Source organism: Hyla sarda, chromosome 9 (genome assembly GCF_029499605.1).
Source record: "Hyla sarda isolate aHylSar1 chromosome 9, aHylSar1.hap1, whole genome shotgun sequence".
NCBI lineage: Eukaryota > Metazoa > Chordata > Amphibia > Anura > Hylidae > Hyla > Hyla sarda.
The window spans coordinates 77,386,623-77,404,821 of NC_079197.1; the positions used below are offsets into that span (position 1 = coordinate 77,386,623).

Consider the following 18,199-nt stretch of genomic DNA (forward strand, 5'->3'; position numbering starts at 1 on the left):
AACGACGCCGGGGACGCACGCCGGAGGCCTGGAGCAGCGCGGACCCGACTCAGGTAATTATGCCACCGGGGATGGGGGGAGGCAACGGGGCAGCGGCGCCGGCAATGGGTGCCGCTGCCCCTTCTCTCCCCCTGGCTATCGGCGCCACTTCTCTCCCCCTGGCTATCGGCGCCGGCACCGATAGTCAGGGGGACAGAACGGGCAGCGGCGCCGATAGCCAGGGGGTGAGAAGGGCCGACAGCAGCGCTCTAGACCCCAGGGAAGGCAGGGGGAGAGAAGCGGGCAGCGACGGCCTCTCTCCCCCTGCCTTTCCTGGGGCGGTATCGGCGTATAACACGCACACAGACTTTAGGCTAAAAATGTTAGCCTAAAAAGTGCGTGTTATACGCCGATAAATACGGTATATATATATGGATATATATATATATATATATGGGTATATATATATGGGTGTGTATATATATGGATATATATAAGGATATATATATATATATATGGGTTTATATATGTATATGGGTATATATATATATATTTTTTTTTTATATATGGGTATATATATATATATATATATATATATATATATATGGGTGTATAAATATATATATATATATATATATGTATATATATGGGTATATATTATATATATATATATATATATATATATATATACCCACACATACATATCCATATATACTCACACATACATACCCATACATACCACACATACCCATACACACCCACACATACATACCCATACACACCCACACATACATACCCACCCATATATATATATATATATATATACATATATACCCATACACCTATACATATATACCCATACATATTGTGCTGCCTTCGCAATGTATTTTACATGCTTGGCACTCAGCAGGGTCTGTTCCTTTAAGACCCTCCATTTTCTTGAAGCCTAGAGGCGGGCCTTCTCTCTAAAGCATAGGGCTAGATCCGGCATGTCTCATTCATGCCAGCTCCAGCCACCACAGTGACCAGATCCACAGGACTTCTTAAAGCTAATACAGACTGCAAATCTGATAAATACCAAAGCCTGTGAGTACAGAATTGTTAGTTAGCCTGTGTAGAGAGATGCTAGGCATTTGTAGATAGATAATGTGTTTTCAGTGTGTAGTAAGTGAGCACATGTTAGACCCTATCTATGTATTAGCTATGCATAATGTAAGGCACTTGAATAGCCATGCTTACATTTGTCTTTCATATGTTTGTTTTACAGTTTTACCGCACTTTCATTATATCTCAGTAAAGATTACATCAGTTAAGCAAACCAGCGTGTCTTTCCTTGAGATTCGGTATAAACTTGATGTGAAGCTGTGTCCACGAGACAGCGGAGACATTATAGTAAAAAGGCTTTTAAAACGTTATCAGAAGCAGTTAATCAGCTTTGAATCGTCCGCAGCAGTAAAAAAGACTCATAAATCCTGTGCCCTGCAGTCTGTGTCGGAGTAAGGGCGCGAAGCACTAGAAAGTGAAACTAATTCTCTCACGTGCTATAACACCGCTGTGCTGTGTCCAGTCATCATCATTATCTACGCTGCCAGCTAAATCAAGATGCAGAACCCAGAGAACAGCACTCTGACAGTTAACCCTCAATGCTCCTATAAAGAGGAAGACACCTTGCCAAGAAGTAGATCTAGGTGCACAACATTGTCTAGAGCATCCAGTCAAACAAATCTAACTTCGGTTAGCGCCGATGCATCAAGATTTAAACGCCATAGTTCTAGACACTCAAGCACCACCAGCCTGTCATCCGCTAGCGCCATAGCAACTAAGGCAAGAGCAAAAGCAGATGCAACTTGTGCAATGGCGTCCTATGCAAAGCAGGAAGCTGAATTGATGAAAGAACAAGCAAAAAGTGAATCTGAAGCACTTAGAAGAGAAGCTGAATTGATGAAAGAACAAGCAAAAAGTGAATCTGAAGCACTTAGAAGAAAAGCTGAAGCACTTAGAAGAAAAGCTGAAATGCAAGCATCTTTACACTTACTGCAACAGCAGAAAAACGCTGCAGCAGCCTTAGCCGAGGCAGAAGTTCTCACAAGGGCTGCTGAAGCTCAGTTCGCTGACATAGAAACCCAGATGTCACCCCTCAGCGCAAGCCAACGTACCCGTGAGTACATACAGTCACAAGCAACCATGTACACTGACCAGCAGTTCAATGACACACCAAGGCCATCATTGACTCCACCAGCAATAAGCAACTTTGATACTATGCAACACTGCAAGACTGAATCAGAACCTCAGGGTAGGAAGTCAAGTGGTCGCATGCTCAGAGACCAATCTGCCAACCTGACAAGAGTGCAAACGGATGCTGATGTACTCCCTCCTCAAGCAAATACAGGTCTGGATTATAGCAGAAAGACTTACAATAGAGGAGAACAAAGCAGACTTAGTCAAGTACCTCATCAGCCTTACCAGCCGCAGCCATACCCTGAGTTTACACCCAGGAAGTATTCACCAGATGCAGCAAGAGCTACAGAGGTAGCAAGATTCCTGATGCGCCGTGAGATAGTGAGCGCTGGTCTCATGAAATTCGACGACCGTCCAGAAAACTACTTGGCCTGGAAGTCATCTTTCCTAAGCGGTACCCAAGACTTAGATCTGACAGACAGAGAAAAGCTTGATCTGCTCGTCAAATGGCTAGGACCAGAGTCCACTGAGCAAGCCCAAAGAATCAGATCAGTACATGTTCATGACGCAGCAGCAGGACTTGCAATGGTGTGGAGGAGACTAGAACACTGCTATGGGTCACCTGAAGTGATTGAAGATGCTCTTCTGAAGAGGATAGAAAACTATCCAAGAATGACAAACAAAGACAATCAAAAGCTGAGAGGGTTTGGGGACCTACTCTTAGAAATAGAAGCCGCTAAGTCTAGTGGATATCTGCCAGGTCTCTCATACTTAGATACAGCACGTGGAGTTGATCCCATAATCGAGAAACTTCCTTTCAACTTGCAGGAAAGGTGGGTCACTCAAGCATCAAGATACAAGAAAGAACATCGAGTCGCATTTCCATCATTTGCCTTCCTTGCTGAATTTATCGTAGACCAAGCTGAAACACGCAATGATCCAAGCTTTGCTTTCCTGAACAAGAGAACTGCAAGCTCCCCAAAGGTAGAGCAAAAACATCCAACGCCTTACAAAGAACGCAGAGCAACAGTTTCTGTACGGAAGACAGAAGTCTCGCCTGAGTCTGCAGTCAATCAGGAAGACAACACAAGTAAGAAAGTTGAGGAGCCAGACAAAATATGTCTCATCCACAACAAGCCTCATCCACTAAGAAAATGTCGCAGTTTCAGAAGTAAGACGTTAGAAGAGCGCAAAGCTTACCTTAAAGACAATCACATTTGTTTCAGATGTTGCGCTTCAATTCAGCATCTTGCAAAAGACTGTACAAAAACAATAAAATGCACAGAGTGCAACAGTGACAAACACCTGTCAGCACTGCACCCAGGACCATCACCATGGAAACAAGAAGTTCCAGCAACTCAAGAAGATCATGGTGGGGAGCAAGGCGAGAGTACAACGCCAGCAGTAACCTCAAAGTGTACTGAGATCTGTACAGAGCAGGGCCGCCCCAGATCATGTTCCAAGATATGCTTAGTCAAGGTGTATCCTGCAGGCTTCAGAGAAAAAGCAATCAAGATGTACACAGTCTTGGATGAACAGAGTAACAGATCTCTGGCAAAAACAGAGTTCTTTGACCTCTTCGGTGACAAAGGAAGTCCAACTCCATACACCCTGAAGACTTGTTCTGGAGTTGTAGAGACAACAGGGAGAAGAGCAAACAACTACATCATTGAGTCATTAGATGGAAAGACAAAGGTGACTCTTCCTATCCTCATAGAATGTGATGAGATACCAGACGACAGGTCAGAGATCCCCACACCTGAAGTTGCTCGTCATCACCCCCATCTGGTGCGAATAGCAGACCAGATACCAGCACTAGATCCAGATGCTGCAATCATCCTTCTACTTGGGAGAGATATCCTCAAAGTGCACAAAGTCAGAGAACAGTACAATGGGCCACACAATGCACCATTTGGACAACGCCTTGATCTCGGATGGGTCATCTTTGGAGAAGTATGTCTAGACGGACTCCACAAACCAGAAAAGGTAAATGTCTACAGAACACATCTGTTACAGAATGGTCGTACATCTTGTCTTTGCCCATGTACCAACAGTCTACACATTAAAGAGAGACTTGTAAACCCAACACATCATCCGAGTATCCAGAGGTGCATGGAAGACTTCGCCTCAACTGGAGATACAGATGAACTGGGCTGTAAGGTGTTTGAAAGAACACGAGATGACGACAAGCTAGCACCCTCGGTGGAAGATACTCTCTTCCTTGAGATCATGGACAGAGAAGTCTTCAGAGACAAATCAGGCAGCTGGGTAGCCCCTCTACCCTTCCGGTCACCACGCCATCGCCTTCCTGACAACAAGGTACAAGCAGAGAAACGCTTCACCTCGTTGCAGCACATGCTACAAAGAAAGCCAAATATGAAGAAACACTTCCAAGCCTTCATGCAGAAGATCTTTGATAACGGTCAAGCTGAAAGGGCACCACCACTACAAGAGAACCAAGAACACTGGTACTTACCAATATTTGGGGTGTACCATCCTCAGAAACCAGGCCAGAAACGCGTAGTATTTGACTCTAGTGCGAAGCACAAAGGCATCTCACTAAATGATGTCCTTCTCAGCGGACCTGACCTGAACAATACACTCCTTGGAGTACTCATCAGGTTCAGAAAAGAACTCATAGCAGTGACAGCAGACGTACAACAGATGTTCTACTGTTTCCTTGTTCGTGAAGATCACAGAGACTACTTAAGGTTCCTGTGGTATACAGACAACGACTTTAACAAAGAAATCACAGAGTACAGGATGAAGGTACATGTGTTTGGAAACAGCCCTTCTCCAGCTGTAGCTATCTACAACCTGAGACGAGCAGCACAGCAAGGTGAAAGACATGGTCAAGAAGCCACACAGTTCGTCATGAAGAACTTCTACGTAGATGATGGACTTGCTTCTTTCTCCAACAACGAAGAAGCTATCAACGTCCTGAAAAGTACAAGAGAAATGTTGGCAGAATCCAACATAAGACTGAACAAGGTAGCTTCCAACAGCAACAGAGTCATGGAAGCATTTCCAATGGAAGACCGTGCTAAAGACCTCAAAGACTTGGATCTAGGAACAGAATCACCACCCTTGCAAAGAAGTCTTGGGATTAGTTGGGACCTGAAGACTGACAGTTTCACCTTCAGGGTCTCCAGAGAAGAGAAGCCATTCACAAAAAGAGGTGTCCTATCTACAGTCAACAGTCTTTACGACCCCCTGGGGTTCGTAGCACCCATCATCATGCAAGGTAAAGCTCTTTTGAGACAGATCACTACTGAGCAAGAACAAAGTGACTGGGACGTACCTCTACCTGAAGAGAAGAAAATGCAGTGGAAGTTGTGGAAAGACTCATTGTTAGAGCTTGAACAACTCAACATCCCTAGACCATACGTATCTGTTTCCTTGTCTGCTACAAAGAGAAGAGAAATATGCATATTCTCTGACGCCTCCACTATGGCTATCGCATATGTCGCCTACCTTAGAGTAATAGACACTGAGGGACAAAGTCATGTCGGGTTCCTCATGGGAAAATCTAAGCTGGCTCCCAGACCGGCTCACACTGTCCCACGTCTAGAACTTTGTGCTGCTGTCTTAGCTGTAGAGATGGCAGACATGATTACAACAGAACTGGACATCGAGATCCATGCAATGAACTTTTATACAGACAGCAAGATTGTGTTAGGATATATTCACAATGCTTCAAGAAGATTTTATACATACGTGGCCAACAGAGTGACACGTATCAGAAAGTCTACAAGTCCAGAACAGTGGCATCACATCAGCACAGACAAGAACCCAGCTGATCATGGGACAAGACTGGTGCCAGCCGCTGCGCTCAAGCAAACTAACTGGTTTGTAGGTCCATCCTTTCTTCGTAAACCAGAAACCAAAGAAACTACTCAGGTAGAGACCTTTGAACTCATAGAACCAGATCAAGACAAAGAGGTAAGACCTCAAGTGACAGTTTGTAGGACTATAGTTACAAGAGACAGTCTGGGCACTCATAGATTTGAAAGGTTTTCCAGCTGGAAGTCGCTGACCCGTGCAATCGGAAAACTTATCTGTCTAGCCAGATCCTCCTGCAGAGCTACCAATACTGATCAGCGTAGCAACGACCACCTTGAACAAGCCAAGGTCACGATCATCAGATGCGTCCAACAGGAAGTCTTTAAAGAAGAAATCCAAGGCCTTCTGAAAAAGGAAGAGATTTCTCAACACAATTCACTCAAGGACTTGTACGCCAAGCAATTGAAACAAGTTCAAAGTCTTGCGGACATTTTCTGGAAGAGGTGGAGACAGGAATACCTGGTGATCTTCCAGCCATGCAAGAAATGGCAAGATGACAAACCCAATTTACAAGTTGGAGACGTTGTCTTACTGAAAGACTCTCAGGCCCACAGGAACGAGTGGCCTATTGGACTCATTGTGGGGACTGATCCTAGTAGTGATGCTAGAGTTAGAAAGGTTGAAGTTAGGATTGTTAGACAGGGCATTCCCAAAGTGTATGCAAGGCCAATTTCTGAAGTAGTTTTACTTCTGTCCAAGGGTTAGTGGCATAACAAAAAAGTATGCCAGGTGGGGAGTGTGCTGCCTTCGCAATGTATTTTACATGCTTGGCACTCAGCAGGGTCTGTTCCCTTAAGACCCTCCATTTTCTTGAAGCCTAGAGGCAGGCCTTCTCTCTAAAGCATAGGGCTAGATCCGGCATGTCTCATTCATTCCAGCTCCAGCCACCACAGTGACCAGATCCACAGGACTTCTTAAAGCTAATACAGACTGCAAATCTGATAAATACCAAAGCCTGTGAGTACGGAATTGTTAGTTAGCCTGTGTAGAGAGATGCTAGGCATTTGTAGATAGATAATGTGTTTTCAGTGTGTAGTAAGTGAGCACATGTTAGACCCTATCTATGTATTAGCTATGCATAATGTAAGGCACTTGAATAGCCATGCTTACATTTGTCTTTCATATGTTTGTTTTACAGTTTTACCGCACTTTCATTATATCTCAGTAAAGATTACATCAGTTAAGCAAACCAGCGTGTCTTTCCTTGAGATTCGGTATAAACTTGATGTGAAGCTGTGTCCACGAGACAGCGGAGACATTATACATATACTGTATACCCATACATATATACCCATACATACATTCACCCTTACATATACTGTATACCCATACACATATATACCCATACACATATATACCCATACCCACATATATACCCATACCCACATATATACCCATACATATATACCTATATACCCATACACCTATACATATATACCCATACATATACTGTATACCCATACATGTATACCCATACATATACTGTATACCCATACATAATAACACCCATATATATATATATATATATATATATATATATATATATATACACCCACACATACATACCCACCCATATATATATATATATATATATATACATATATACCCATACATATATACCCATACATACCTACACACATATATACCCATACCCACACACATATATACCCATACCCACACACATATATACCCATACCCACATATATACCCATACCCACATATATACCCATACCCACATATATACCCATACATATATACATATTTACCTATATACCCATACACCTATACATATATACCCATACATATACTGTATACCCATACATGTATACCCATACATATACTGTATACCTATACATGTATACCCATACATATACTGTATACTAGAGGTGCACCGAAATGGAAATTTCAGAACCGAAACGAAACCGGAAAAAAAAAAAATGTCCGGCCGAAACCGATACCAAACCGAAAATGACTTCTCCCCGTCTTCTGGTAGAATGCAGCACTCCGCTCATTAGATTAGATTCCCCCACATTAGATTGCCAGCTCCCCCACATTAGGTCAGGAGTTCCCCCACATTAATAGGCAGCTCCCCCACAATAGTAGGCAGCTCCCCCACAATAGTAGGTAGCTCCCCAACAATAGTAGGCAGCTCCCCCACATTAGGTCAGCATTTCCCCCACAATAGTAGGCAGCTCCCCCACATTAGGTCAGCATTTCCCCCACAATAGTAGGCAGGTTCCCCACAATAGCAGGCAGTTCCCCCACAATATTAGGCAGCTCCCCCAACAATATTAGGCAGCTCCCCCCACATTTGTAGGCAGCTCCCCCCCACATTAGGTCAGCAGTTCCCCCACAATAGTAGGCAGGTTCCCCACAATAGTAGGCAGTTCCCCCACAATATTAGGCAGCTCCCCACAACAATATTAGGCAGCTCCCCCCACATTTGTAGGCAGCTCCCCCCACATTTGTAGGCAGCTCCCCCCCCCAATATTAGGCAGCTCCCCCCCCCAACAATATTAGGCAGCTCCCCCCAACAATATTAGAAAGCCCCCCCCCCCAACAATATTAGGCAGCTCCCCCCACAATATTAGGCAGCTCCCCCCCCACAATATTAGGCAGCTCCCCCCCCACATTTGTAGGCAGCTCCCCCCCAACAATATTAGGCAGCTCCCTCCAACAATATTAGGCAGCTCCCCCCACATTTGTAGGCAGCTCCCCCCCAACAATATTAGGCAGCTCCCCCCACATTTGTAGGCAGCTGCCCCCCAACAATAGTAGGCAGGTTCCCCACAATATTAGGCAGCTCCCCCCCCATTTGTAGGCAGCTCCCCCCCACATTAGGTTAGCAGTCCCCCCACAATAGTAGGCAGGTTCCCCACAATAGTAGGCAGTTCCCCCACAATATTAGGCAGCTCCCCCCAACAATATTAGGCAGCTCCCCCCACATTTGTAGGCAGCCCCCCCCCCACATTAGGTCAGCAGTTCCCCCACAATAGTAGGCAGGTTCCCCACAATAGTAGGCAGTTCCCCCACAATATTAGGCAGCTCCCCACAACAATATTAGACAGCTCCCCCCACATTTGTAGGCAGCTCCCCCCACATTTGTAGGCAGCTCCCCCCCCCCCCAATATTAGGCAGCTCCCCCCCCAACCATATTAGGCAGCTCCCCCCCCAACAATATTAGGCAGCTCCCCCCCAACAATATTAGACAGCCCCCCCCCAACAATATTAGGCAGCTCCCCCCACAATATTAGGCAGCTCCCCCCCACAATATTAGGCAGCTCCCCCCCACATTTGTAGGCAGCTCCCCCCAACAATATTAGGCAGCTCCCCCCAACAATATTAGGCAGCTCCCCCCACATTTGTAGGCAGCTCCCCCCCAACAATATTAGGCAGCTCCCCCCACATTAGGTCAGCATTTCCCCCACAATAGTAGGCAGGTTCCCCACAATAGCAGGCAGTTCCCCCACAATATTAGGCAGCTCCCCCAACAATATTAGGCAGCTCCCCCCACATTTGTAGGCAGCTCCCCCCCACATTAGGTCAGCAGTTCCCCCACAATAGTAGGCAGGTTCCCCACAATAGTAGGCAGTTCCCCCACATTAGGTCAGCATTTCCCCCACAATAGTAGGCAGGTTCCCCACAATAGCAGGCAGTTCCCCCACAATATTAGGCAGCTCCCCCAACAATATTAGGCAGCTCCCCCCCACATTAGGTCAGCAGTTCCCCCACAATAGTAGGCAGGTTCCCCACAATAGTAGGCAGTTCCCCCACAATATTAGGCAGCTCCCCACAACAATATTAGGCAGCTCCCCCCACATTTGTAGGCAGCTCCCCCCACATTTGTAGGCAGCTCCCCCCCCCCAACAATATTAGGCAGCTCCCCCCAACAATATTAGAAAGCCCCCCCCCCAACAATATTAGGCAGCTCCCCCCACAATATTAGGCAGCTCCCCCCCACAATATTAGGCAGCTCCCCCCCCCACATTTGTAGGCAGCTCCCCCCCAACAATATTAGGCAGCTCCCTCCAACAATATTAGGCAGCTCCCCCCACATTTGTAGGCAGCTCCCCCCCAACAATATTAGGCAGCTCCCCCCACATTTGTAGGCAGCTGCCCCCCAACAATAGTAGGCAGGTTCCCCACAATATTAGGCAGCTCCCCCCCCATTTGTAGGCAGCTCCCCCCCACATTAGGTCAGCAGTCCCCCCACAATAGTAGGCAGGTTCCCCACAATAGTAGGCAGTTCCCCCACAATATTAGGCAGCTCCCCCCAACAATATTAGGCAGCTCCCCCCACATTTGTAGGCAGCCCCCCCCCCACATTAGGTCAGCAGTTCCCCCACAATAGTAGGCAGGTTCCCCACAATAGTAGGCAGTTCCCCCACAATATTAGGCAGCTCCCCACAACAATATTAGACAGCTCCCCCCACATTTGTAGGCAGCTCCCCCCACATTTGTAGTCAGCTCCCCCCCCCCCCAATATTAGGCAGCTCCCCCCCCAACAATATTAGGCAGCTCCCCCCCCAACAATATTAGGCAGCTCCCCCCCAACAATATTAGACAGCCCCCCCCCCAACAATATTAGGCAGCTCCCCCCACAATAATAGGCAGCTCCCCCCCACAATATTAGGCAGCTCCCCCCCACATTTGTAGGCAGCTCCCCCCAACAATATTAGGCAGCTCCCCCCAACAATATTAGGCAGCTCCCCCCACATTTGTAGGCAGCTCGCCCCCAACAATATTAGGCAGCTCCCCCCACATTTGTAGGCAGCTGCCCCCCAACAATAGTAGGCAGGTTCCCCACAATAGTAGGCAGCTGCCCCCCCACAATATTAGGCAGCTCCCCCCACATTTGTAGGCAGCTCCCCCCCACATTTGTAGGCAGCTCCCCCCCACATTAGGTCAGCAGTTCCCCCACAATAGTAGGCAGCTTCCACCCACTCCACAGACATACAGCTTCCAGCCATATACAGTGTATGGCTGGAGGCTGTATGTCTGTACTGCTGCCCCCACAGTGATCCGGTCACCGCTCCTCCGGCCCGGGGCCACATCTACTGCTATGGCCTATGGACCATAGCAGTAGGTGCCGGGACCGGAGGAGCGGTGACCGGAACACTGAAGAAGATGACGCGGTCACTTACCAGGCCCCGGCCAGCGCGCATTATCCTGCGACGATCCTGCGGTCCTCCTGCTTCTCTTTGGTTGTACGCACGGGACGTCAGTGACGTCCCGTGCGTACGACCATAGAGGCGGAGAAGCGAGGGACCGAAGGAGGATCGCAGGAGGACGCCGGGGAATGGTGAGTGACCGGCGGACATCCTTATGTCCCGAAAAGATTTGCCGGTCCGGGCATGCTGGGAGTTGTAGTTTCACAACAGCTGGAGGCCCCCTGGTTTTTAGTATACAGTATTAGGTTTTATATGCGCTGGCCGGCCCCCACCTGCAGCCACACACGGGAGCCGGCCCGGGCACATAAAAAGAAGTATTCCTATCCCGGAGAGCGCCCCCCCCCCCCAGATGTTGCGCACCGCCCACGAGTGCCTGTTTGCAACTTGTGCTGTGGGCGGGCAGGGGAGGTGGGTCATTATCGGCACATTTTTTGTTGTTTCGGCATTTCCCCGAAACAGCTATTTTCGGCCGATATGTATCGGCCGCCGATATACTGCATCCCTACTGTATACCCATACATAATTACACCCATACATATATATATGTATATATATATATATATATATATATATACACACCCATACGTAAACCCATACCCATACCCATATATACCCATACACCTATACATATATACCCATACATATACTGTATTCCCATACATAATTACACCCATAAATACATATATACACCCATACATACATATATACACATATACACATATACCCATACACATATACACCCATACACCTATACATATATACCCATACACCTATACATATACACCCATACACATATACACCCATACACATATACATACACACCCATACACATATACATATACACCCATACCCATACCCATACACATATACACCCATACACATATACATATACACCCATACACATATACACATACACCCATACACATATACACCCATACACATTTACATATATACCCATACACCTATACATATATACCCATACATATACTGAATACCCATACATATATACCCATACATACCTACACCCGTACATATACTGTATACCCATACATAATTACACCCATACATATTAATATATATATATATATATATATATATATATATATATATATATACACACACACACACCCATACATACATATATAAACCCATACACATATACATATACACCCATACACATATACATATACACCCATACACATATACATATACACCCATACATATACACCCATACACATATACGTATACACCCATACATGTATACATATACACCCATACACCTATACATATATACCCATACATATACTGTATACCCATACATATATACCCATACATACCTACACCCATACATATACTGTATACCCATACATAATTACACCCATACATATTTATATATATATATATATATACACACCCATACATACATATATACACCCATACACATATACACCCATACACATATACATATATACCCATACACATATATACCCATACATATATACCCATACACATATACATATATACCCATACACATATATACCCATACACATATATACCCATATACATATACACCCATACACATATACATATATACCCATACACATATACCCATACACATATACATATATACCCATGCATATATACCCATACATCTATACATATATACCATACATATACTGTATACCCATACATATACTGTATACCCATACATTATATATATATATATATATATATATATATATATATATATATATATAAATATGTATGGGTGTAATTATGTATGGGTATACAGTATATGTATTGGTATACAGTATGTATGGGTATATATGTATGGGTATACAGTATATGTATGGGTATATATGTTTAGGTGTATGGGTATATATGTATGGGTATATATGCATGGGTATATATGTATATGTGTATGGGTATATATGTATATGTGTATGGGTATATATGTATATGTGTATGGGTGTATGTGTGTATGTAAATGTGTATGGGTGTATATGTAAATGTGTATGGGTATATATGTATATGTGTATGGGTATATATGTGTATGGGTATATATGTGTATATATGTGTATGGGTATATATGTGTATGGGTATATGTATGGGTATATATGTATCGGTATATATGTGTATGGGTATATATTTATATGTGTATGGGTGTATATATGTATGGGTGTATACATGTATGTATACATACATGTATGTATACACCCATACACATATACACCCATACATATATACACCCATACACATATACACCCATACACACCCATACACATATACACCCATACACATACACATATACATATACACCCATACACATACACACCCATGCACATATACACCCATACACATATACACCCATACACCTATACATATACACCCATACACCTATAAATATACACCCATACACCTATACATATATATCCATACATATATACCCATACATATACTGTATACCCATACATACCTACACCCATACATATACTGTATACCCATACATAATTACACCCATACATATTAATATATATATATATATATATACACACACCCATACATACATATATACACCCATACATACATATACACCCATACACACATACATATACACCCATACACACATACATATACATATATACCCATACACATATACATATATGTTTCAACTTGGTTTTTATTAAAGGATTTTAGAATGTAACAAAGGATAAACAAAAGACAATAAATGGGATAATAATGCTGCAGACATGACATATAATGGACTCACAATAACCGCACTAATACTTAGTATAAATGACGTGTGGATCTGATGTCGCGGAAGGTCCGGACTGATCTCCAATATGAACACGGTAATAGGGAAGATCTAACCAGAAGAGTCCAGTGGGTGGGGGAATATAATGGTGTATACATGTCCATATACACGATGATCTGTGAGATCCTGGGTTATGTAGGATTTGTCAGCAGTGTAAATAATGGGGTATAATAAGGGGTAATAACAATACCACCTAACTGTATAATAACAAAGAACACAATGTTCAGTATGAGACCTTCATGTTCTAGTAAACAATAGATATGGAGATTTAGTGCTACAATTATATTATAAACTATTATAGGAAACGCCACAAAATCAGAGTTGTTACTATTATTATACTCACTATTATTATTGATATGAATGGGAAGTAATATTCCGGATTCACCAGGTGCGTCCCCATCTCCAGTTTTGCTATATTTAAGCTCAGTGTGTGATGTCATATGTAATACACGTAACTGTCCCTGATCCAGTATCCAGGTATTATATTTTGGTCCAGCAGTGATGTCATGTGTGATGTCATATGTAATACACGTAACTGTCCCTGATCCATTATCCAGGTATTATATATTGGTCCAGCAGTGATGTCATGTGTGATGTCATATGTAATACACGTAACTGTCCCTGATCCATTATCCAGGTCTTATATATTGGATAATAGAATTTACGTGGAACCATCACAGAAGTTATTGGCCGATTGAGGGAATTTTGTAAACCAGGATTTCCATTTGTGTCTCATCTTTTCCCCACACCCTTGTTGATTTGCCAGAGCCCATTCATATGACCCATTGGTGGAGACGTTATCGATGACTTCTTGGATGTCTGGGATATTTGGAGTTTTCCAGCGCCTCGTAATGAGGAGTCTGGATACATGAAATATGTGGCATATGGGGATTCGCTGGGGGAATGGAATATTCTCTATGTCAATAAATAACAGGGCCAACTCAGGGGTTATCTGTTATCACCTTGAGACTACGTTGTTTTGTCTCTCTGTTTAAAGTCAGTCATGTTGTTTGCATCTATATACACGTTTATCAGGTGTCAGGATGTGATTGTGGTACTTGTGACCGTCTGCAGGCATTCTCCATTGTATGCAATTTTTGCTGGGGACATCGCCCTTAGCAGCGGTTGACAAGTGCAGGGCCTCCACCCCAGCGAAGGTGCACAATTGCACTTGGGGTTGAGTTTCCTGCTATAGCCATGTCCATGCAGATATAAGCCGGCAAGCGTCTTTTAAGGCTTATACCAATGCACCCTTTTATCTTATTGGGTAGCATTGGGGGTTTCACCTGTGAGGCCTGCTATATATAAACCAGCAAGGGTGGGGCTTGTAGCCTGTCTCCCCCCTCCCATTGTATGTGTGCTGAGTTCACACTGGAGGCGACTGGGGAGCAGTCTGCAAGTTGGACCTTAGGCTGCTGTATATCTGGTTCCTGGTTCTATGCATCTGGCCAGGCAAAAAAGGTTGGTGGTTAGGTCCCGCATAACATGAGAAACCTTGGCGTGGTGTGCGGGCTCAGGTATGTCCTTCATATAAGGATATACTGGCTAATGTCTCATTTTTACATCAGTTTTGAGGATTAGCTAATATCATTGTATATATTTACCACAGGATTGAAACCCCACTTTTGTCCATAGGTGCGGGTCCTCTACCCCATTGTATGAGTGCACAATTGCACTTGGGGTTGAGCACCTGTTATCACCTTGAGACTACGTTGTTTTTTCCAACTCAGGGGTTAATGAGATCGGGGAGATCAATAAATCATTAATCAATGAATTTATATTTGACCAAAAGTGCTTGAGCTTTGGGCAGCTCCATAGAATATGTTTGATGGATCCAATTCCACCGCAGTCCCTCCAGCAATCCATAGAAGCGAAAGGATACATTGTAGATAGACGGAGCGGCGTATAATGCCATCTCATTAACACTTTAGCATACGATTCCCAGTGGGAAGCACATCGGGTAGACTTCTTAGCCAAGAAGAACGCTTTCTCCCATCTCATGGAATTCAACGTTAATTTGAGATCGTTCTCCCACTTTCCTAGATGGGAGAATTTTGCCTCATTATATCCGTTTTCATTAAAGAATTTATAGGACCACGCTAAACCTTTCTCTAGGTATGAGTGCGGATTGTGTAGGGTGTCTGCTAGGAATTGGGGGAGGTTGACATCTTTATGGGATAAGTTTTTAATGGATTTCTGTATTATTTGGAATGTAGCTTCCTCTATATCTGGGAGGCCATAGCGGAGCTGTAATTCATGGAAGGAAAGAAGACGGTCCCCTTCAAAAAGATCTGAGACATATTTTATTTGCTTATCTGACCAGGTGGAGACGTCCTGCAAGGAGGTGTATAGGACGAGGGAGGAGAGGGGAATATTACATTGGGAACCAGAATGGGGATTTCTCTCTGACTTGCTGTAATCTGCCCACAGTTTTAGCATTGCTTTGACTGGTGGTAGAACAGTAAATCTTTTAATAGGAAGCAGTTTTCCTGCGACTAGTAATACATTTGACCAATTGTCTACATTTAGCGTCTCTTTCTCTACACGTTGCCAACCAATGTTGCCACGTTCTGGTATTAATCAGGCTTTGGTTTGGGATAATATGGTGGACTTCCAGTAAGCCTCTATATTTGGCAAACCAAATCCTCCATCTTTAATGGGGCCTAGAAAAATCTTTTGTGCGACTCTCGGAGGGGAACCCCCATATAAATTTCAGAAGTTGTTTCTGCAGAGCATTGAATATATATTTGGGAGTTGGGATAGGTAGGGCTCTGAACCTATACAAGATTTTCGGTAAGATAAACATCTTATATAAAGTCAACTTACTCAGCCAGCCTGTCTCATTCTTACTTATATCATCTAATTCTTTACCCAGGGATGTTATTAAGTTGGGGTAATTACTTTTAATAAGATTTCTTGGATTATTAGTGATTTGGATACCTAAGTAGGTTAATGATTCTTCTGCCCATTTGTAAGGAAATTTTTGACCAATGATGTCCTTCTCCTCCCTTGACATATGTATACTCAATAAATAACATTTCTTCTCATTTAATTTATAATAGGAGACTTTACCGAAGTCATCCAGAAGTTTTTGAGTTGTCAGGAGTGAGGAGAGTGGGTCTGATAGAAGAAGAATGACATCATCAGCGTAGAGGCTGATTTTATTTTCACTGATTGAATGATCAATTCCTTTAATGCTGGGGGATTTGCGAATTAGAGAGGCGAAGGGCTCCATCACTAAAGAGAAAACTCCTTCTCTGCATTTAGTGACAAGAGCAGAGAAGGCGTCCGTTTATGATCTGCTAGAGCCACTAGGTCTATTACTCGTCTGGTGCCATCATAGGTTTGACGGCCTTTAGTAAACCCAACCTGGTCCTCACCAATGATGAAAACAGTTGGCTATAAGCCTTGCATACAGTTTTGATATCTTCATTTAATAATGATATTGGTCGTAGGGCTGAGGGCCAGGTGGGGCTTTTACCAGGTTTGGGTAATGTGACAACATGCGCTGACAGCATCTCTATCGGAAACTTACCAGACCTCATAGTCTCATTAAAAACCTTTTCCAATAGAGGCACCAGGGTATCTGCAAAGGTTTTATAATAGAAAGTAGAATAACCGTCCGGGCCAGGGGATTTATGGAGTTTGGCTTGTCCGATTCCTGTATGAATTTCTTCTGAGGAGAACGGCCGTGATAAGAAGCTATGGAATTTGTCAGGAATTTGAGGGAGATCACATCGGTCTAGGAAGCTGTTAATTTCTTCTAGGTCTGGCTGATGAGTATTGGGGTCTTTATTCAGATTATATAAGTCATAATAATATTTACTGAATTCATCAGCAATTTCTTGGGGGTGATAAATTTTGTTTTTTGTGGAGGGATTTTCTAGGTGACTTAATCTAGTTTTAATTCGCATTTTATTTATTCTGTTTGCCATTAATTTTGATGATTTATTGAAATCATTATAATAGAGTATTTTAAGTCTCCTCATTCTTTTATCGAATCTTGAAACTAATAATTGGCGTAGATGTAGTTTAATCTGTCTAAGTTCAGTCTCTACTTGTTGGGAGTTGTTCTGTTTATGAGATGCTTCTATTTGGGATAATTTGGTTAGAGTTTGGTTTATTTCAGCCTCATGTAGTCTTTTTTGTTTTGAGGTGGCCTGAATGATGAGTCCCCTGATATACGCCTTACTTGAGTTCCACAAGAGGAATT

The 18,199-nt window shown here is 43.6% G+C and overlaps 1 protein-coding gene across 1 annotated transcript in view; it reads left to right on the plus strand.

Annotated features, from left to right (window-relative positions):
* The first annotated feature begins 998 nt into the window (after window positions 1-998).
* The window catches only part of LOC130290271 (uncharacterized), a 69,095-nt gene continuing 51,894 nt past the window's right edge, over window positions 999-18,199 (plus strand). The window contains exons 1-2 of the mRNA XM_056537671.1: window positions 999-1,065; window positions 1,247-6,957. Coding sequence (XP_056393646.1) covers window positions 1,582-6,705 — 5,124 coding nt within the window. The 5' untranslated portion in view covers window positions 999-1,065; window positions 1,247-1,581 and the 3' untranslated portion in view covers window positions 6,706-6,957. The remainder of the gene's footprint in view (window positions 1,066-1,246; window positions 6,958-18,199) is intronic.